This window comes from Taeniopygia guttata, chromosome 19 (genome assembly GCF_048771995.1).
Source record: "Taeniopygia guttata chromosome 19, bTaeGut7.mat, whole genome shotgun sequence".
Classification (NCBI taxonomy): Eukaryota; Metazoa; Chordata; class Aves; order Passeriformes; family Estrildidae; genus Taeniopygia; species Taeniopygia guttata.
The window spans coordinates 982,797-1,005,610 of record NC_133044.1 but is presented as its reverse complement, the minus strand read 5'-3'; the positions used below and the strand labels follow the sequence as shown (position 1 = coordinate 1,005,610).

General features: G+C 51.1%; 1 protein-coding gene across 22 annotated transcripts in view; it reads right to left on the bottom strand.

The window, feature by feature from the left end:
* Positions 1-22,814, bottom strand: part of MSI2 (musashi RNA binding protein 2) — a 199,994-nt gene that overhangs the window by 45,561 nt on the left and 131,619 nt on the right. For all 22 annotated transcript variants that reach the window (XR_012051461.1, XR_005982240.2, XR_012051462.1 and 19 more), the window contains exon 8: positions 3,514-3,596. Coding sequence is in view for 17 of the 22 variants with exons in the window: in XM_072916772.1 (XP_072772873.1) it covers positions 3,514-3,596 (83 nt within the window). In the remaining 5 variants the exon portion in view is untranslated. The remainder of the gene's footprint in view (positions 1-3,513; positions 3,597-22,814) is intronic.

The window sequence follows — 22,814 nt, the reverse complement described above, 5'->3', positions numbered from 1 at the left end:
ACTATTTTTGTTTAGTCTAGTTTGGAGAATTAACCTTGCACTAGGTACTCCTGGGTCAAGCGGAGCAGTCTCAGCCACGGGACCCCAGGAGGGCTGAGCTGGGGAGTGAAAAGCCTCTTATACCCAGCACAACAAAACAGGCTGTCAGCCCTCAGCCCAGGATGTCTCACAAACCCCTGGTTAACAGCCTTCCAGGGAAACCAGGGCTATTTTGAGGAAAGCAGAATGCAAATAGCCACAATGCACAAACCCCCATTGAGCCTCCCAAAGACAAGGAGACTTTGTTGTGCCAGACCCGTGAGCCTGGGGGGCTCCGATCACCTTGGGGACAACGTGTCACTCACACCACGGCCAGCCACACCAGGCAGCAGCAGAGGGGTTTGCAGCTCATTTTAAAAAACACACTGAGTGTGGGTCTGTTCATCTACCACACTACTGATCAGTGGCTGGGGCTTGGAATTAAAGGCTCTGGAACAGGCCCTGGCTCAGAGAAGCTGTAGCTGCCCCATCCCTGGAAGTGCCCAAGGCCCACAAAACCTGCAAAATCCCACCCTGAGAGGGAGGAAGAGCCACAGGTGCTGGCCGGCGTAACAGCCTGTTCTAGACCAAGCCAGCATTTCTGTCAGCTGCTCGAGAGCCTGACATGAGACCCTGACTCCAGGCTCAGCTCATCGCCCTCTCGCCAGCACTGTACCCAGGAGGTGAGTGACTCCACCACAGCGGGATCCAAGGGAAAGTAATTACTCCATCACATTTCTTTTCCAGCTACTTTTACTCTTCCTTAGAAAAACAGGTGTCTCTTTGCAAAGCAGCCTGCTCCTGTCAAAGAACAATAGTCCGGAACAGTTCCTTTGGGTTTATTGTCCCCCTGCACCGTTTGGAGCATCTCTGGCCTCCCACGTAAATTCCAACTCCCATTTATTAAATACCTCGCTGGCATTTTCTTTTCACTGTCCTACTGCTCGTTTAATATTACATTTGACATTCTAAGCTTTATGGATGGCAACAGAAGCTGAATGGATGAGCTAAAAATAGCCTGCCAGGGAGGCTGGAGCTGGAACCAGGCTGGGGAGCGGCCGCCCCGCTGCCCTCTGCCTGCCCCTGCCTTGGGGGAACGTCCAGGAGAGGAGAGACAGCGAGCCAGGGCAGCCCACGGGGCTGTGCACGGCCCAGCTGAGCCACCCGGGCACGGGGACGGGGACACGGGCGGGAGGGGACCGGGATGGGACAGGGATGGGGACAGGGACACGGGCGGGAGGGGACAGGGATGGGGACAGGGATGGGGCAGGGATGGGGACAGGGACACAGGAGGGAGGGGACAGGGACACAGGCGGGATGGAACAGGGATGGGGACAGGGACATGGGCAGGATGGGACAGGGACAGGATGGGACAGGGACATGGGCGGGAGGGGACAGGGACATGGGCAGGGATGGGGACAGGGATGGGGACAGGGATGGGGACAGGGATGGGGACAGGGATGGGGACAGGGACACGGGTGGGAGGGGACAGGGATGGGGACAGGGACATGGGCAGGATGGGACAGGGACAGGATGGGACAGGGACATGGGCGGGAGGGGACAGGGATGGGGACAGGGATGGGGACAGGGACATGGGCAGGATGGGACAGGGACACGGGTGGGAGGGGACAGGGATAGGGACAGGGATGGGGACAGGGATGGGGACAGGGACATGGGCAGGATGGGACAGGGATGGGGACAAGGACACGGGCAGGGATGGGACAGAGAAGGGGACAGGGATATAGGCAGGGATGGGACAGGGACACAGGCAGGATGGGGACAGGGATGGGACATGGACACGGGCAGGGATGTGGATGAGGACAGTGTGTCCCAGTCCCAGCTCACCGAGCCTCTGCAAACCCCACGGCTGGTGCCCTCCCCGGCTCAGGGACACAGGGGACAGGACACTGGTCCCCTCCCCGGCTCAGGGACACAGGGGACAGGACACTGGTCCCCTCCCCGGCCCAGGGACACAGGGGACAGGACACGGGATGACAGGACCCCAGCAGTGCCCCAGGCAGCTGTGTGCCACGCCAGGCCAGCTGTGTGCCAGTCCCAGCTCCCTGGCCCCGCAGGATGGCATTCAGCTGCAGACACAGCAGCAGGGCGATGACTCAGTCCAAGGCAGGATCATGTCTCATCCCCTCGCTGCCTCGTGGGCTGCTTTCAAAATCAGTGCTGAGGGAGTGACATGAAGGGAACTTGGAGATGGTGGCACCTGGAGGGGGCACTGAGCGGGCACAGGAGTGGGAAGGGGATATTTTAATTACTCAGCAACAAACACCAACACCCGAAACTGTTTCTCTTGCTCTTTCTGATGTTCCTCGAGTGTTTTCGCCCTGTCTCATCCTCCATGCTCCCTGCTACCTTCCTGGGCAGCCTTCCACCGGGGAAGGAATCCTCCCAGGAGCTCCACGCTATTCCCCCCCTCCCAGGAGATGCCAAGAGCCAGGTGAGGCTTTTCCAGCCCAGGGGTGCAGATGCAGGGATGAAGCATCAAACACTGTCCCTGCCTGGGGCACACCTGCACCTCTCCAGGGCAATCCTGAGCCCTGCTCCAGAGAAAAGCCTGCTGTGAGGAACAACTAAACCTATGGAATGTGCCCTCCTGCTATGGACAGGAAAATCCTGGAGGGGAGCTCTTCCCTCCCACCTGGCAATCCCTAAATTTACATTTACATCAGTGTTTCTAATTTGTCATTGGTTGGGGTTTGTTCTGTTCTTTTGTTTTAAGGCAGCATTTAGAAACTAAATAAAGGGAATGAGCCTCCCCCCACCCCAGAGGCTCTGTGGGGACAGGGAGGAGACCCCAGTGCAGGAGGGGCTGGGGACAACAGGACAGGCAAAGTCCACAGCATCCATGTGAACTGGAGCAAGAGACTTCCCACAGGACCAGGAGCCCTGCCCCAGCCCTGCCCACCACCCCACACTTGGCCAAGGGGACCCCCACTTTTATTTCAGGTGCATATTGCAGGGAGCAACAATATGAGGAATATTATTTCAGTGCCCTGGGAAAAATTAGCAAGTCAAATATTGAATCAGGCCTCCAGCATATGCCAAGGAGATTGCTTTGATCTTATCCACACTAAAAGCTCTATTATTAAATTTAAAGTCTGTGAACACATATCAGACTGATATACAATGCATATCTGAATACACATTTGAGAAGCAAAGGATGTTTTGACAAAGGGAAAAAGAATATTTTAGCCGAAAATATCAAAGTTACTGCAGCAATTGAAATACAAATGCCCCTTTTCATCTGGCTCAGGGCAACCCACAACCTGGGACCTGCCTGTCATTGAGGAGGAACTTCAGCTGGGCTCTCTGCTTGAGGAGCTGAGCTCACACCAAACCCTGCTCGGGGGCAGCTGCCTGAGCCCACCAGCCCTGCAGCAGGTGCCCAGCACCCTCCCAGAGGGGTGTCCCTGCACCCCCGGGCATGGTACACACCAGGGATGGGGGTTCAGAGCTCCCTGCCACTGACACAACACTCACCATTTTATTATTGATTTCGTGGAAATGAATTTCACAGACTTTTTCAACCACGTCTTCATTTTCAAAGGTTACGAAGCCAAATCCTATTTAATAAAGACACAAAAAGGGGAGGGGTAAGGAAAACATTAGTTAAGTGTAACAATTTCATTTTAATAAAGCATTATTTAGCCATGGGGACTTTGGAAAACTTCCACAACAACACACATGTGTGTACACCTGCTGCCTATGGAGATGTTCCTGAGCTTACTGCAGCCTAATGGAGGGAAGAAGCATTGTCTCAGGGAAAATTAATACGGTTCTGTTCCAGCTCTTCCATAGGATTTAATGGAGAATTAAAACCTCCTTATGGATTTTTTGATCCATCCTGCAGAATTTAATGGATAGTTACACCCCAGTTACATGATGGCTCGGAAACTACAATAAGGCCGTATTTTCTTTTACATCTTATAGGTTTTTAAGAGCAATCTCTACAAAACCCAATTATATTTCTATGGAACCATATTGATTTCATCTCTTGTTTAATTCCACGGGACTTCTCCATTAGAGCTGACTCATTACGCGACCCAAAAGCCATAAAAATCTGGGAAGACAGAAGATGATTCCTCATTTACCCCTGGCAAGGAGAAAAACCCCAGTGCTTCCCAAACACAGAGCAGCCCTGAGTGCGCTCTGCAGCCTGCCGGGTCAGCCCCGCTCCGGAGGTGGTTATTTGTCCCTTTCTTCCTGAATTACTTCCTCTAATACCTCATCAGGACATCCTGAGGCCTCCAGGAACCCATTACACTTGAGGCCTCTGATCTAATCGCTCCTCTCTTCCCCAGGGCAGCTTCAAAGAGCCGAGGGTTTGGGCTGGTTGGGCTGTTTGATGCTGGGGCTGTGCCCAGCTGTGCTGGGGCTGGGCTGGCACCCACCGCAGCACGCCCTGCTCCTGCCCGGCCAAAAATCCTCCTGCTAATGAAAAACAAACCCAACCCATGCGCTGGAGAAGGCTCCATGAGTCAGCATGGACGCTAATTACGCTAATGAAATGTTAAGACCCCAGTAAGGGGATGCGCTCCATCCCCAGGCTGGGGGCAGGACCAGCCCCAGCGCATCCCCGTCCCTGCCCGGGGAGGAGGGCGATGCCAGGGGATGCCAGGCGATGCCAGGCGATGCCAGGAGATGCCAGGCGATGCCAGGCGATGCCAGGCGATGCCAGGGGATGCCAGGGGATGCCAGGAGATGCCAGGCGATGCCAGGCGATGCCAGGCGATGCCAGCAGCTCCTCGGGCAATGCACAGTGCCTGCAGCCCTGGGGAACGCTCCCATTCCCCTCCAGACCCTCGGACCGGGGCAAAGACCCCCAGGAATGGTTTCCAGCCCTCTCCAGGGCAGAACACAGCTCGCCACACTGCTCTGCTCTGCACTTGGAGCAGGCAGCCGCTTGAATTTTTTTACATAACTCACGTCTTTCATTTGCCTTCCAAATCGCTCCGTTTAAATCCACCTTAAACAGCCCTGCAGTTAAACCCAGAATTTTTGTGGTTAAGTGCCTGAATCCGGCATCCCGGGAATCCCAGCGCTGGGAGCAAAGCGTGGCCGGAGCGGGGAGGAGATGGCCGGGCTGGGGCCACAAGTCATTAATTGTCTGAGCACCAGCAACATCTTCATCATTAGCAGCTCATTAGCGAGTGCTGCAGTTGAGGATTCCTCCTTCAACTCGCGTTAGGTCTCGGTGCCAGGATGGAGGGGAGAGGGAATTTAGGAGATTAGCCCTAATATGCGAACACCACGAGGAAGCCGCAGCAGTCATTTCGTGTCTGGACTCGGAAATAAATTTCCCATTTTCATCCCACCCCATATGGCTTAAGCACAGGTTTATCAAGAAATGATTTGTCTGATTAAATCAGATGGCCGCCCAGCTTCCTGCATTTCCAGATTTTACATCAATAAAATAACAATCCGTAGGTGTTAGCAGGCATTGGCAAGTTTCTGAAAGATCTGCGGCACTTGGTCAGACTGGCCTGGAGAGGAAAACGAGAAGAAAACCAGAGGTGACCTCTACAATGCCCAACACCTCAAGCACGGTGGGAACAACCAGAGGATTCCCATCTGCAGGCACACAGGCACCTAAATTCCTCCCTGGGAGGGTGGAAAGGGCCTGGAGCAACTTGGGACAGTGGAAGGTGTCCCTGCCATGGCAGGAAACGGGCACCTATGGTTCCTTCCAACCCAACCATCCTGTGATCCTCTTCTTGTTTCACTTTTTGGATATCAAATTCCAACTTTTAGTAACTGCACCCACACAAAGATCCCCCTGCACGCATGGTCTTATTAGTTCCCCTAATGAATACACGCTCGTATTTAAATTACAAAAACTCTCAGAAACCTTCCTGGGATAAATAGACAATTATTTCTTCTGAGAGGTACCAAGAGTCAACAAAAAAATGGTTCTCGGAAAGTGTATGGAAAAGATTAACCCAAAACAAAGGCGGCTGTTGAAAACGGTGACAGAAATAGGATTCCGGTTGTCAAGGAGCACACGTTTTAAAATGAAATTATACTGCATCCTTCTGAATGAAGCTATTATTGGAAGCTAACAAGCTCTATTTAAGAGATAAGCATTTAACAGAGTCAAACGGTTGGGTTTTTTATTCAAATGAATAAAACTGAATATTCATTTAAATAATCTTTTCTGTAAAAGAAAAGACAAAGAAGAGGCAGAAAAATAAAGTAAGAGGCAAACAGATGCCCCAAATGAGAGGCTCTGAGCCAAGCACCAGCACTAAAGGGAGCTGAGACATGTATCCATGACCTTCAGGTGAAAAACCCTCCTCTGGTATCTACTGGGAATGAGGAGCTATTCCACACCATTCATCTGCTGAAGAAGGAGTCAGCCCACTCCATTCCTCTGCTGGTTCACGGGCACCAACAGGCACCAAATGATGCCAGCCCAGACACCTGACATCCAATGGTGCAGGACACATCCTCCAACACACCCTGACACCAGGAAAAAGAAGAATTCAGGAAGAATTTCTTCATGGAAAGGGTTGGAAGGGGCTGCCCAGGGAGGTTTGGAGTGCCCATCCCTGGAGGCGTCCAGGGAATGACTGGAGGTGGCACTCAGTGCTCTGGGCTGGGGACAAGGTGGGGATCAGGGACTTGGGTGATTTTGGAGATCTTTTCCAACCCCAGTGATTCTGGGATTCCGTGAAAAACCTCCTTTGATCCCAAGCCCTGTTCAGCCACCAAAGCTGCCCAGGCCCGTGGGAAGGCAGCACCAGAGTCAGCTCAGCAGGTTCTGCCAGGGTATTCCAGAAATAAAACAAACATTGTTCAGAGAAAGGGACTGAAACCATAAACAGACTAAAATACTGTAAAAGAACAGTCAGAAGCCATAAATACTATTAAGAAGCCAGACTGAAGATACCAAATGTCAGGACTCCCGTGCTCTGTATTTTGGGGTTTTTTTCACACTCTAACCAACTACATTTCACACTTTTGTCATCACTTGATTTTTTACGTCCAACTTGGTAAAATGCAGCTGAGATGACGACACCACGACTAAGAAGTGCATCTCCTTTCCCTGGCAGCACCATCGCAGAGCCCCAGCTCTGGCTGCACAGTGATCGTGTCACAGCTGTGCTGCACACGCCCAGGACGTCACTGGCTGGCAGAATCACACCAAAGCAGCTCACCCGGCTAAAGGTCTCACTGTCAACCCTCTGCTGGCCTCTCAACAAGCAAAACAAGGTGATTGCATCCCACGCCACAGAGGTTAAACCCAGGCTAGTGCCTGGTTAACCCGGAGGGCTCTGATGGGCAGAGCAGGCTCTGCCTCAGCCCCAGCCAGAGCAGTGCCAAGGTGCCAGCACCTCCATCAGCACTGGTGCCTGTGCCACACCCAGCCCTCCAAGCAGGCACAGCTCCCAGGGGCTCTCCAGTGGGTGAACACACTGCAACTAGACATGTTTTACATCCCAAGCTGTCTGGAGGTCCCCTGGTGATGTGGAGCAAGTCACTCACTCTCATCACTGCCCTGCCTCTGCCCGAGCTGTGCCCACACTGCTGGTGAGCCTGCAGCAGGGACAGCCTCATCCTGCACTTACAGCAACCAGAGAGCTCCTGAAAATATTCTGGGAACCAGGGGATCATCAGGGCTCTTTTATCCTGCGCAGCAATCCCAAAGAGCAAGGGCAGGAGACAAAGGAGGAGATTTACACAGCCCCTGTCACACCAACACTGCCTAAAGCTGGCTCCTGGTGCCCAGCAAGCATCACCCCAGAGTCACTGGTGAGTGCAAGGTCACCCCCCTCTCTGACAGTGCTGCACAGAACCATCCTGCTCCTGACCCCCACCCACGGGGCACTGGGACGGGTCCCTGGGACGGGTCCCTGGGGTCCCCAGGGTCCTGGGGGTCCCTGGTGCCTCCAGCCCTGCCATGGGAGCTGCCTGAGCAGCAGCTGTGCTGACAGATGGGGATCTCCAGCCTGACACCTCCCAGCAGCTTCCTCAGGAAATACCAGCTCAGGCTGTGCTCCCCCTCTGTGCCAGGGCTCCAGACCTGTGCCACGAAAGCTCTGAGACGCAGAGAGGTCCAGTCCTGCTGTGGTATTATTTATGCACCTGCTTCCTTGTATACCCACAGTTTTGGCAGCTGGTCCTGTGAAAGGTAATAAAATGCCTTTCAAAAGTAAAAAAAAAATTAAAAATGAAGAAATGTGACTAGACAAGCCAGGCATAATAACATTAAAGCCCGTGTCAATTAATTTTTCCTCTTCTTGATAAACGAGCCCCATTCCATCCATTAATAATGAGGGAAGAAACAAGAAAAGTTGACACTAGTTTAATTTATTTTCTCAACTTGCCTGGTCATATTTCTCCCTGTTGCAAAGCTTTCCGGTGCTGCTGGGAATTGCAAGTGGCTCCCACACAGTCGATGCATAGATTGGTGTGAATCAATACCGTTCTACTTTATTCACACATCCCTTGTAATCAGAGAGAAAAAAGTTCCTTAGTAAGCTCCCAGCCTGCCAAGCTGTCTTATAAAAATAATAATAATAATAATCATAATAAACTGGCAGGTGGGGGTAGAGAGGGGATGTGAAACAGAGTCCTGTGATCACTGTCACCAAATCTTGTCTTTGTAGATTAACAGAACACACCGAGCAGAGGGACAGGACATTTTAATTACCCAGACAGTGAACCATGGATGTTTTTAACTTCTGTCTGCAAAGGTACTACAAGTCATCACCCCCAGAGTCTGGGAATGGGGGCCTGGGGGTTTAATCCTGTGTCAGGGAAAAGCCATTCATTCCTCAGCCCCAGAACCCAACTGCTAGGACCTGAAAACTCAGCCCTGGCTTTGCCACCTCCTTATGTTGTGCCTTTGGAGAAGTCACTTCAATATCCCCTGTGGTCTGCATCCCCCTCACTTCCTTGTCTCTTCCTCTGAGTTTTCATACCACAACTCAGCTTGTTAGAGCCAAAAACTGTCTGGGACAAAAGCTGACAAAAGCTGTTACTTCCTATTATTCCAATTTCCTGTGCTGCAAACACAGGGAAGGAGAGGTTCTGGCTTCCAAAGGAGCAATTCTGCACATTCAGGGAACACAGCCATCATCTGAGACACACATCTCGGATTTTACCTCCTCATCTCCAAGGAGGGTTTGCTGGGGACACTGGTGACCACACCTGAAGGCACCACCTGCTCCAAGGTGACAGGATCTCACCTCACCCTCGTGATAACCAGAGCAGGAGAGGCACGCACCAGCAGATGGATGAGGAAGGAGGTTAAAACCTGTGGTCCAGGATGGAAAATATCCTCACTGCCCTGTAGCACGTGCTCTCCAGCCCTGCTGCTGTGACTGACACCCACCAAGACCTGATCTGCCAGCGCATCCACCAGGTGTTAATGCACACCTCGGGAATGGGGCACAGGCAGGCTCTCCTGGCAGGCACAGACACCTATTTAAAGTGTCAGTAAATTCTCGGGAACAGGAGAGTAAATTCTCAAAAAGGAATGAGCAGATAAGTGAGCACCCTGCTCGGGCACGGAGCTCAGCACACAGCCGGACAAAGGGCACCAGCAAGATCCTCCTCTCTGCTTTTCTCTGGGCAGGCTGCAAGGCTCAGGCTCCTTGCTCTGTCCTCCCACGGCATTTCCAAAGTGAGAGAAAAGGCACCTTGGGGTGACACGGGGCAAAATCCACCCAAACCGGCTCTGGGGAGGGGTTTCCCTCAGGGGAAAATGAAGAGTCCAGGGACCTGTCCCTCTCTCAGTGAGCCATTGTGACCGAAGGTCAGGGCCGGGATGGGGTCCCAGGCAAAGCCCTCGCAGTGGCAGGAGCAGCCAGGGACCCCGTGCATGTCACAGACCCTGCTCCTGTCAGCAGCTCCTGAACTCCTGGTAATAAATCTTTCATAACAACAAACCTTCATTAAAATTTTATTTTATTAACGTTCTGAAATCAAACTAAAGCACTGAGTACATAATGACTGAGACGCACACTACGCTGAGCTTACTAAATGCCACTTTTATCATATTGTTAATTAACAGAAACGATTAATGTGCTCGCAGATCATTTAGAAGCATTAGCAGTGACCTAAGAAAAATTGCAGGTACGTGTGATACATCTGCACTTTTCCATTGGAATTTTCTACGCAGGAGGCCCTGAAGTTTGCTCCCAGTCCAGCTTCTCTCTGTTGGGGACATCTGTGTCACAACGGGCACAGATCTGTCAGCAGCTCAGGAATTAAAGCATCAGGCTGGAATGGGAGATACCATAGGAGAAAATTATCTCCACCTTTTCTTTTTCCTCAGTATTTGGGAGCAGCCCCACCCTCACAGCCTTTCACTGCTCCCTGTTATTCAGGTACAGATCTCCCAGCTTCCTAAGGAGGCAATAGTATGGAAATGCTGGGAATGCTGCTGGGTGAGAGAATATAACAGACTCCAGCAGGTTTCTTTTTGCTATCAGAGAAGAAAAACCCAAGTATTTGTAAAATCCAACTAGTCCATCTACAACCAGAATGGGAACCTTGTGCTCCTGCCTATTCATTAGTGAGACCTACAGATTTTGGCAGCCAGGCAGGGACAAAGGCCACCACCTTTGGTGGAGCCCAGTCAGGCTCCCACCAGAAAATCAAGCCCCTGATGCTGCCTCAGCCACCGAGTGCCACGTCCTGCCATCTTTATGTTTGCCCACAGGCATCAGATACTCTCTGCCTGTCAATTCCTCCACAGTTTATTACCAAATTTCTAAAATATTACATTTTTTATTATATCCAAATTCACTTTATTGCATTTGACAATACAGATAATCACATACCATATGCTCTAATGTTTCGAACCCAATGCATGTTGACAGCAGTTTTTATTCATGATGCATAATTCCATCCAGGGCTGACAAAGGCGGTGCAGAACCCAGCCTGGTGTCAGGGTTTGGAAGGGGGGGGAATCCTTTTTCCATTTCCTTTTCTTCCTTTTAACAACAGATTTACAAAACTGGGAGGAAAGATGCTTTGCTTTCTGAAGAAATAGGAAATTGGCTGAAAAGATGGGCTTATCAAAAAGATGTCTTCAAAATATTAATAACGTGTGGGGGCTGGTTATTGTAATTATTTGCACATGAAACTTGCTGCTAATGGGGTGAGAGAAGCACAAGGGCTCATCAGGAGGGAGCAGAGGATGGGACAGTGTGGGGGACTCGAGGCTGGACCCCCCAGTCCTGCACATCTTCCTGCCTGGCTGTGGTCACCCAGTGCTGAGGCCAGCTCCTCTCTCCCAGGTGAGGCTGGGAAGGGACACCTGTGTCCTGGGATGGCTGGGGGAGAGTCCCTGTGTGAAAACCCAAGCAATCCCACATCCCCACCTCATATTCAGGCAATAGATTCAACAACTTGAGAGATGGCCACGCTGTGCAAACCAAACAGGATGCTACATCTAAATTAAGCTGTAATGACCCGCTCTGAGCTCTTTATTAGCCAGGTAATGATCATTTAAGAGGAGGTTACTATCTTGAGCCAAGGGCACCTAATACCATTACTGAACTTGTTAAAACCTGCCAAGCAAGTCATTATTTCCAGCACTATTTCTTTTTCCCTTAACACAGCTTTCTGCCTCTCCCCTTGTGCTGCTCGGCCGTAAATCCTGGGATCAGGCAGGCTTGGTCACCCTTCCCCAGGAGGCTGAACTGAGCTCCCACTCACCACGAGACAAATACTGCACAAAAAGCAAGTGCTGAAAAACTGACTGGATGAGCTTTAAGGTCCCTTCCACGCCAAAGCATCCTGTGATTCTGAGAACAGGACACTGAGACGTTCTCCTACCCACCGCAGGAAAACAACACTCAATCCCCCCCATCCCTCGCCAGCCTCCAGCCTTGCAAAGGCTCATATCAGAAGAGAAAAGAAAGAGGGGGAAAATAAAGGAGGAAGCCCAAAGCGCCCAGGCACTGCTCTGCAGCTCTGTGATGAACTCTGGCGGGTGCTGGCACACGGGCTGTGCCCGCTGAGCCTCTGCCAGCGCCACCAGCTCGGCCGAGCATCGGCCACCCGGCTGGGAAGGGGCAGAGCCTCTCCCTGCACCCCAGCCTGGACAATATTATGAATGACACCAGCAAGCTGCCAGCTCAGGAACTCATTACTGTCAAGGTAGAGCGTGGCTGGCTGCCAGGCCCCCAGCCCTCACGCTCGCTATGCCAGAACATCCACACACAATTTAATTGCATTATAATTTCAAAAGTGCTTTTCAAACTGGAAAAAGGCATTCACTGATTAACCAGCGAAGAGCAAAATTGTTTATGAAATTGAATACAAAAAGCTACAGAAATGTAATTGGGTTGTTCTAGCACCTAATTTTCAAGCCATTTTCCCACTTATTTAATCACGAGATACAAAAGGAACTAGTGAATTGACTTCATACTAATTAGATTACTCCCTGCGATACTCCAAGCCTATATTCCAACTGGTTGATAGCGCTGCTTTAAACAGAACAAAAAATGGAGCAACAGCTTGTCTGGGGCCATAACGCATTTGTTTCCCATCAACCCTCTTCTACTGGAGGGCCATAAAACCCAGGACAAATTTCCCCTAACCTGCCATTGCCAGTCACCCAAAAAGCACTCATTTTCCCCAGAAGGATGACAAGCATTTGCCAGATGATCCTGGCTGCCCATCTCAGTGATCACCCAGGTGGGGCATCCCTCTGGAGCAGGGAGTGCCCACGGCTGGGATCGCTGCACAGAGAAATGTCACATACATGGAGGAAGCGGCTGTCCCCAGCAATGAGCACTCAGGCTCCCCAGGCAGGAAGAGCCAGTGAAGGGGAGCTCTGGTTCCCACTGCTGGTGCAGGAAAAGCCCCACAGGCAGAGCTGAGCTCTGGGTCTGGCCCAGGGGCCAAAGCCAGCACAGAATTACTGCCAACATCACCGGGGCTGTTCTGAACACATGGTGCAAGGTCATCTCTAGACAGAAAATATTAGTCCCTTTCCCAGCAGCAAACCAGGGGAGCAGCAGACAGCTTATTTAATTCCAAATCAAGTCACTAAATTAACAAAATTTAAAGTCACTAAATCAACTTGATAAAATGTAGAAATTTTATCAAGTCTCTGGTTTCCTGAAGAACAGCATTTGAAGATCCATCTACGCCTGCTCCTTTGCAGTCTATGCCGGCAGAAGTTTTTCTAAAGCTGCCCAAGACCAACTCTGCACCTGATACAATCTGCTCACAGCTTTTCCACTAATTTTAAATGTTATTAGGTGCAACATAATTGATTATATAATCAAATGTAGAATGTACATTATCAAGATATTGTAGCACTTCACAGGCCATTTAATCAGCATATCTGGGACTGTGCCAAAATGAATTAGCCTGCATTAAATTTCAAGTACATATTATTGGTTGTATTTGTCTCCATGTTTAAGCAGGCGCTTGCTCTTACAAAAGAAATCTAAAATCCTTCAATTACAGAAATAGGTTATTAAAAAAGTGCAAGTATTCTTCCCCAGAGCTGTCTCTTCTGCAACCAAGAGCCCAAAGCTGTCTTTTCTGTGACAAAGAGGGGGGACATGTGCCCAACTGCAATGGGGCATTTGTGGGTGCCTTTTATGGGGAGGCTGGGAGGGGCAGACCCCCAGCTTGCCCCCATCCAGGCCCACTTGTGCCACATCTCAGCAATGGTCCAGTTTCAGGCTGTCACAGAAAACCTGCCAGCAAAAGGCACCAGGACTCAGAGTCCCCTGGTTTGTGACGGGGCCATGGTTCACCTCCCGAGCCTCTGTGTCCCCAAACTGAAAAGGGATTTTAAAGACAGGGATTTTTGCTTAATTTCAGCAAGTGGAGGAGAAGCATGAGGCAGCTCCATGGTGGAGGAATGAGGCCAAAACCTGCCACTGCTGCTGCTCCTCTCCAAGCACCTGCCAAGCCCAGAACCTTCCCCTTGTCTGTGCTGCCGAAATTCAACCCCCCCACCATGGACTCCGGGGTGCAGCAGCTGCCAGAGGTGCCCCCAGAGAAATGGTGCATCCCCAGCACTGACTTTGCAGGGGGAAATGTTCCCAGCAGCTCGCTCAAGGTGACTCCTGCCTACCTGGATCCTGCAGCAGAGACAGCTCAGGGCTGGGGGACAGAGCCCCCCCCAAACACACGCGGCTCCAGGCTCCCCGGCTGCCAGCAGAGGTGACAGAGTCCTCCTGCAAAGTGCAGAGGACGGGAGGCAGAGGGAAGGGCACTGCTGGGAGCAGGCAGGTGTCCCTCCTCCTCTCATTAACAGACGAGCACCAGCTGAGATGAACGGGCAGGTGAGAGGCCACGCTCTGCCCTGGGCTGGGCTGGGGGGCTGCTGCAGCTGGCACTGCGGTCCCCAGGCAGAGCCCAGCGTGGGGCTGCACCCGCAGGGACACCCCTCCCCACTGGTGCTGCCACTGTGACACTGGTGCAGCCCTGGCATCGCTGCACCGAGGCACCAATTCCTCTCTCTGCCAGGATTGTTCATAGAGGAGCACAGAGGAAAGAAAGAGAAAACAATTTCTATTTCTGCTCCTCATTATTCCCATGTGGAATGTGTTTGGAGAATTGCTTAACTGAGTGATTGCTTGATTGGATTCTGGTGAGGCTTGTTTGAGCCTGATGGCCAATTCAACCCACCTGGGGCTGGACTCTCAGAGAGGGTCACAAGTTGTTAGATTTGGTAGTTAGAAAAGTAGGTATGGAGTTTTAGTATCTCCTTTAAATAGTATATTAATGTATTGTATTATAAAAAAATCATTCAGCCTGACCTGGATTCAGGCATCAGCATTCCTTCCCACTGGGCTCACCTGCATTTCCAATACACCAACTCAAATTCACTCAGGTGAACGAAGACATGAGGGCACATTCTAGAGGTGCACCCCACCGTGCAGTGCAGAAAGCCCCCCATTTTCATTAATGCTTCTCCTCACTGTGCTTTAGCTGCTGGACTTGCATCCCTCCCCAGGTCACTGCTGCTGCTGCACCCACAGCCTGCTGGCACGCTCCTGCAGCTCTGCAGCCCGTGTGGATCTCACCCTCCCTGGGCTGCATCCCGAGGCACTGCCAGCCCTGCCTGGAAGGAGAGCACGGACTCTCTCTTGTCCTGCTGACTCCATACTTCACAATGCAAAGGAACAACAAACCAGGCACCAAACAACAAAAAACTATTCAAGGAATTGAAATAATTGACTAGGGTCAAGGGAAATACCAGCAAAAATGAGCAGCTTAGCCTCAGGTTAAGCTAATCCCTTTGAGCTGCGCTGTATGACCCCTCTGGGCTAAAACTTGGGGCAGCACACAACATTCCTGGACATTATTAATATCCTTGGCCAGGACTCCATCCCTGCTGCTCACGCACCCCATCAGTACTTGCCTAAGCAAACACTGCAGAGTGCTGTGAGGCAGAGAGCCTGGCCAGGACAGCTGCTTTCAACGCACACACCGCTTGTTCCTCTGGATACACATGTGAAGAGCAAAGTATTTGCTCAGCTATTCCTGGAAACCAGCTCCCACCATCAGGGAGAGGCCAGCCCGCTGCAGCTCCCACCACCACCGAGGGTGAGATACAGCCTCCAACACCCCTGCAAATGCTGACCCAGCCTTCCCCTGTGAGCATGGGCTGAGAACAAGGAAAAGTTCCAACTGCTGGGGTGTGTGCTCCCAGGAATGCTCTGATAGAAGTACATGAGGTGGGGGAAAACACCCCTTTCAATGTAAGCGTGATACCTGATTTTTGTTCCGGCCCACAGGTGAAGCGAGGTAACACAGAACCACAGAATGGGCTGGGTTGGGAGGGACCTTGGAGCTCGTCCCGTTCCCAGCTCCTACCTGGGGCAGAACACCTCCACTGGAGCAGGCTCAGACCCCCACCCACGCCTGTGGCTGTCACAGGGTCCCCTCATTAACACCAGAGATGCCCCTGGCCCCAGCACCCACCCCAAGCTCCAAACCCCTCCCTGAAACAGGGCAAACAGATTTGCTCCTACAGCAATAGCTCCAGATAGTCAGGAGTGATCAGATTTTACACACGACCAGGGGCAAAGGCTGACAGCGGCCGTTAAAATGCATATATCAAATTTTTAACACGGCGTAATTTTTTTTATATGGCAGACACACTCATCCCGACCCCTGTTCACATGGCAAACCTGAATGCAGCACTGAGACATTTTGGGAAGTGGGTCCCTGTCTGTGCTGTCCCCTCTGCTCCCCGAGCACGAGGAGGGGGTGACCCTGAGGAGCCGTGCAGGGCTCGGGGCCAGGAGGGCACAGCCCCTTCCAGCCTGCCCCAGCACCCTCCCATGACCCCACACAGCACCCACAGCTCTGCCCGACCCTCCAGGAAACTGGGGATGCTTCTGCCTTGCCCCAGGAGCACGGGCAGGGAGCAGCACAAGAGATAATCCATTTATGGAGCCGTTTGTTGATATTACCAATCTCCCACTGAAGTGACCAGAGTAAACCTAACAGATCTTAATCATTTTTTCCACTGTTGGAAGCCAGCAATTAAAAAAAAAAAAAAAAAAAAAAAAGCCACAAAAAAAGCCACGGGTATATTTTGGGAGCACTGTCGGAGAAATCCCATTGTTCTTTGCTGCATCAATAAAAGCAGTTTTGCTGTTTGATAGTATAAAGTGTTCAAGAACCAGATGCAACAAAGGAGCAGAATCACCCTGGGAAAGGAAACTTTTAATAGGGAGCACACAGAGCAGAGCAGCTCTGTAAAAGGGATCTGCTGGGAAAGGAGAAGGAAAACAAGGCTAAGACAAGCACAAAACCCAGAGCCCTTTGCCAATAATGACATCTAAATTTTAAAGTATCACATCTAAAATAGGCTTCCTGATGCTCCTCGGCTACAGCAGGTGCTTCCCTTCCTCTGCAGCCACTTTTCAAGACCATACACAGATGGATGAGGTAAGAAGAGAGGGACTTTCTCTGCTGAGCCATCCAAAATCCAGGATTTGTTATCACTGAGTGCTTCACGTTGTCTTCTGACTTCCTGTGACAGCTCCAGCCCTCCCTGCTGCGAACGGCTCCTTTGAAATTGTGTCCCCTTCATCTATCCCTGTCCCAGCCAAGCACAAGCACCTTCCTCAGCTGTGCCCAGCCTCGGGAGGCCAGGGGCTCACCCGCTGCAGAGGGTGGGATGAACAAACCCCCGCGGATGGATGGGCTCCTGCCACAGCTCCCCCCGAAGCACAGCCACGCTGCTCTGTCATCTGCCACCTTCAGAGGTGACCTTCTCCAGTGCCTCCTTCTGCTCAAATCCATCCCAGCCCGAATCCCAGGTGCACAGGCCCGGCAAAGCTTTATTAAAGCTTCCTTCTCCTCCCCGTGTTTTGGCGACATTGTTTTATGGATTTTCCCCCGCGCTCAACCTTTGTTCAAACCATCCGGGAAAACGCTGAAATCTTTATCCTTAAGAACAAAAGCGTCAGGAGCAGCAGCCACAGCAGGGGAAACGGGGAACTAATTACACACCCTGAGCATTCCCTGGGGTCTCCCACAGTGCCCAGGCCTCCAGCTCCATCCCCAGGTGCCGGGGCAAGCCCAGACTCCGAAAAGCAGCCGAAGGCGCGGATCCTGACCTGAGCCCGAGCACGCGGGGCAGGTGGGGGAGGCTCTCCATGAGAACCCCTCTGCCTCCCCGCCTTCAGAGCAGACAAAGAGCTCTCTGTGGAGGAGCAGTGTTTGTGCGATGACCTTTTCCCGTGGTCCCTGCAGGCTGTGCAGAACAAAGCCGTGGCAGATCTCACCGCGGCCTCTGGGCAGCGGGAAACGCGGCTGCTCCTTCACCGCTCTCCAGTTCAGGGTTCTGGGGGGGTTTGGCATTATTCTGCTGGGACAGTCAGCACTGCTGCTGACTGGAAACCCTCTGGAGCTCCGCCTGATGCCCCGTCCAGCCTCACACGCTGCCTCCAGCGACCGGCTCAGTGTGTCTGTGCACTCCAAGCTTTTAAGTGCCACTCTCAGACTTCCCGACTGGTTCAAATCCTATTTTGTAAAGGGCAAAGCAACCTACAGGGATCTGTGCACTCCCAGGGAGTAGGAACTGCTCGTGACACAGCCCAAGCACAGAGAAATGCTCCGGCCAGGCTTCCTGCAGCAACTCCCCCAGCAGATTTACACTTGCTCAGGGATTTACTGGGTCAGAGCAGGGCACTGCCAGGACAAGGGCTCCTCTGGACCAAGCCCTTCTTGTTTTGAGCTCTTGGGCTGCAGCTGCCACAAAGTCAGAGAGTCCATCTCCAAACTCTCCTCCACAGACCTACAATCATATTTAACTGGAGAGAGGACAAAGGAAATTCTGGGGCACAGCCTGTCTCACCATGAAATAAGGCCTGGCCATTCCCAGAGGATTATTCAGTGGCAGAGACAGGTGGGGAGCCCCAGAGGAGCCATTTCCATTCTGGGGGTCAAAAGTCAAAAGGACCAGAGGATGAAGCTGCCAGACTCCCACCTTATACTCCTGCTTGGCAGGATCTTCACCTCCCAACCCAGAATGGGTGTATTTACCCTGTTTGTAAAGCATTTGGGTGGAAGGACCTACAGTATCTGTGGAAGGAGAAAAGAAAACCCAACAAACTACAGCACCGTGCAGCTCAGCACAAACCCTCAGCGCCAGTCACCGGGAACAGGCTATTTATAGCCGAGGATCATTAACTGTATTAAAAAAGTTTGATGTTCTCTAACAATCCGTGTCATTCCGAAGCCCTGGCCTTCCCCCTGACGCTGGCTGATAACTGGAGCAGTGGTGCTGAATAGAGGTAATTATACACCAGTTCAATAGGCTGAGCCCCGCACCGAATGTGAGCGTGTCCTTTCCCCAGGGCTCTTGTTCAAATATTATTCCAGCTCCCACAGCCAACCACAGGAAGAACACTGCTATGGATACTCTCATAAAACTGCATAATTATGAATAATGCTTTGGTTTTAACAAAATAAATCACCACACACTAAAAAAGTGCTTATTCCAACCTAGTGCTGCAAGAGATTGAAATGCCAAGTGAAGCAAGGTGTCTCACTCCTGAAAGACTGATGCTCTCTGGTATTTACCTGTTTCTGCTGGCCTACCTGGCTGTGGAGCACGGGCAGGGCTGGCAGGATCCCTGCAGCACCTGGAGCCCACCTGGGCAGGGGAGCTGGAGCAGAGGTGCTGAGAATCCTCTGGAACAGCGGGTCCCGTTATCATTTTTTTATCATTATCCTGTTATCACCCCGCTGTTATCAGCCCCCAGGCAGCTATTCCAGCCCTGCTCCAGACATGGCACACTTGGTTCTCCTCCAGCTCAAAGTTTATCAGCTGGTGAGAAATGCACAGGCGAGGAAGCACAGATACCATGAGGCTGATCTTTATCAGCAGGCACAGAAAGCCCTTCTGATATGACACATCCAACATATGGCTTTAAAGACTTCATGTTTTGATCTGCTTCATGATGTCACTGTCAGCCTGGCGAGGCTGACACCACCTTCCACCCATCTATCCCAGGATGGGAGAGTTATTTATCCTTTGCCACGGAGTGCAAAGGGATTGGGAAATAATGCAGCCCCCAGAGGTGCCTGCGTGGCCAGGGCACACTCGTGGCAAGTGCCAAAATCATCTGTGGTCAGCTGTGTGAGCCAAGAAACTGGTATGAAACCAGCTGTTGGCTGTTTTGACTATTTCAGCATTCCCCCAGCCCAGCTGATGTCAGCCCTGGCCAGGCAGACCCCACCAGCCAGTCTGGCCAGCCCAAGGGCTCAGTGGTCACCCGTGGGCATGAGGGCTGGGCAAACCTGGGGCCCCATGGCACTAACCCTGCTGGCATGAGCACACTGAGCCCAGGCTTTGTGGGCTCTCTGCTGGCTGGTTCTGGGCTCTCACACAGAGGGTGGACACACCAGAACCCCGTGGTTGCCACACTGACCCCAGCTGCAGCCAGGCTGCTCTCCCTGCCAAGCCTCGCCGTGGTTTTGAGCACCTTCCCTTTAAACTCTCAGGAATAAGGGCCCTCCTCCCAAACACTCCCCACAGCCCTTGTTTCTGAGCTGCCATCACAGCAGAGCACTGGTTACAGCCCCTCCAGCCCGGCACAGCCTCACCGTGCCCTGTCCTGCAGGAGGAGGAAGGGGTGTGCTGGCTTTGCCTGCCCTGCCCGAGCTGGCAAAGTGCCCTGGACATCACTCAGAGGCTCTGCAATCCCCACATCTGCTCTGAGGGCATTTTCCTGACACATTTTCCTGGCAGATCCTCCCATCCCTGCTCCCTGTGCTGAGGAAGTTCCTGGTGATCCATCCCCGTGGCTCCTGCCTCCCACCCCGCTCTGTCCAGATAACCACGGCGCTTTTTAAAGTTATCTCCTGCCACAGGAGACACACACCAGAGCAGCCTTTCTGCTGGTCACTGATGGGAGCCTTCAATAGATCAGCAACAGAGATATTTCCACCTTTAAAATCAAGTTCAGAAAGACAGGTGGGGAAAGGGAAGAAAACATTCAGATAGTTGGAGGTTTTCTGACTTTCTGGTAATTTTCCCATCTTCAATGCAAGAATAAAAGGTTTGGGTGTTTTTAAACTAAAATCCAGCTTTAAACTCAGTATTTTTTTTCCTTCCAAAAAAGCTTTTCCCTAAAGAAGAGTGAAGTCTCACCAGAAAATGCAGGGAAGTTGCTGTTGCCTATTTTTTGGAGGTTAGTACCTTCTTCACATGTACCAAATACATCCACCCCAACATCCTGCCCAGGAGATAACCTGATGCTCAAGGCCAAGGTGAGTAATGCCTGTCCTCAACTAATCAGCAGGTAATTAGCTGGAAGAATTCAGAATGAAGCTGCAGATGAAGAGCAAACCTTCAGCCACTAAATTCCATCCTCAAATAATGAGACTTTATTTTAATTTCACAGTAATAATATTGCCCAGCATCCCCTCCTCTTATTTACCTCCAGGAAGGAACATTAGCATAAAAACATAATAAAAAATATCCAGCAAGCAGCTTTCACCAACTCCTGTGTATCACTCATCATTAAATTTGGGAATTAAGCCCTGTTAATGGACACAAACCATCATTTTGAGCGTGCAGGCAGTGTTAATATTTGAATAAGCCAACAACAACAACAAAACAGAGGACTAATACATGCACGGTCATTCTTTTGAGCAGGGAGGATTCAGTTTTCATTTTCACAGAATATTAAACCAAATTTTAATTAGATTATACCAGAGCTTCCCTAATAAGTGCTTGCAAGGGGAGTTCCATTGGGCAGAGACATGCTCTGCAGTGGAAGAGAAGAACTTGCCAGTTAAGTGGCTTAATCACTGAAGAGCTTTGAGGTGGTTTCCTTGCTCTCTTCACTGTGGCACCTGACACTTTGCCAGGAGGCAGTCAGAGATGTTTAGCAAAAATAACTTCTCTGGAACAGGAGAAATGAGCTTGACAAACAGCAGAGAGATCAGAAAAGAAAACAGAAGGAACAAAAACCTGCCAATACACGAAAGACATCCTGTTCCTTCCCAGTGACCCGAAACACCCAGGTTTGCCACTTCAAACCATCTCAAAGGAACAGTCCCAAGGAACAGCTCGTCCACGGGGACCGGTGCTGTCCCCACTGGGTCCCCCCGAACGGCTCCTGAAGCCACTCTCACGCTTGTGCAGGGGAGAGGAGCCTAAAACCAAGCCAAGGAAAGCAGAGCAGGTTGAACTGTAGCTGACTCAGATACCCAGACAGAACCAGGACCCAGTTTTGGTCCTGCTGAAGTTGGCCACGAGTGACACAGCACAATATCAGCTCCAGCTCTACGTGCTGAGGACAGGCTGCCCTAAATAAAGCACATTCCCCCCTCCATCAGCTGCACTTGTGACCAGTGGCCTTTTTAATATATTTTCTTCCTTTTTTTCTTTCTCTTTCCACTTTTTACTCAGCTGGCCCCCGTGTTTACAGCTCGCTGCAGCACAAATCCTTATTTCATGTCACCCACTGGCCCAAGCTGTCCCCACTCACTGTTTCTCCTAGACAAGTTAATAAGATGGAAGGCTCCCCGGAGGCCTCGAGCCAGCGAACATTATCACTTGGAAGCAAGGCAGAAATACTGACACATCGGAAATGACTTCAAGCCTATTAATTACCCTTTCTTCTCTGGCAGATCTTTGAGAGAGAGCTTGACAAATTGAAAGGCAGCAGAGAGCATCCTCCCCGTCCCAGGAGCCCCTACCCACGCCAACAACAGCAAAACACACACCCCCGAAAAAATTACTTGTTTTGCTATCAATTAAATCATCAAAAATTAGCTGAGACAGAGGCTGCCTGTCAGTGACAGATCTCCCCTTCCTGTTTGTGTTCCTATTTCCAGAGGCAAGATGCAAGCCACAGAACATGGAGCATTGGCACAGCTCTCCCACCCGTCAGGGACACGGAAAACGCTGCTGCCCTGGCAAAGTTTGGAGCTTTCTGTCACTGAATGCCAGTGATCTCCATTCACACCATCCAGCCCCTGCTCCTGATGTGCTGTAAAACCCTGTGAATCCCCTTCAGCCCCTCCCTCAAAATGTATTTTCAAATCCTTGCTGGCATAATTGATCCTAATTATTATAAGCATTAGATATTAAATGCATTCCTACATGCAATGTGGCTTCAACTGTGGGCTTTCAGCAAAGTCTATTGTATAAATAAATAACTGGATTTCTTATTCAAGAGCTTCAGATGTGACAGTATTAATTCTGATGCAAAGTAGCCACGCAAGTCGAGATAAAGTCACTACCTGCCACTACGGCTTTATTTTTAAGGTGATTTCCATAATTTCTGGTTTAAAAAATAAAAAAAAAAAAACTTCCAAAATAA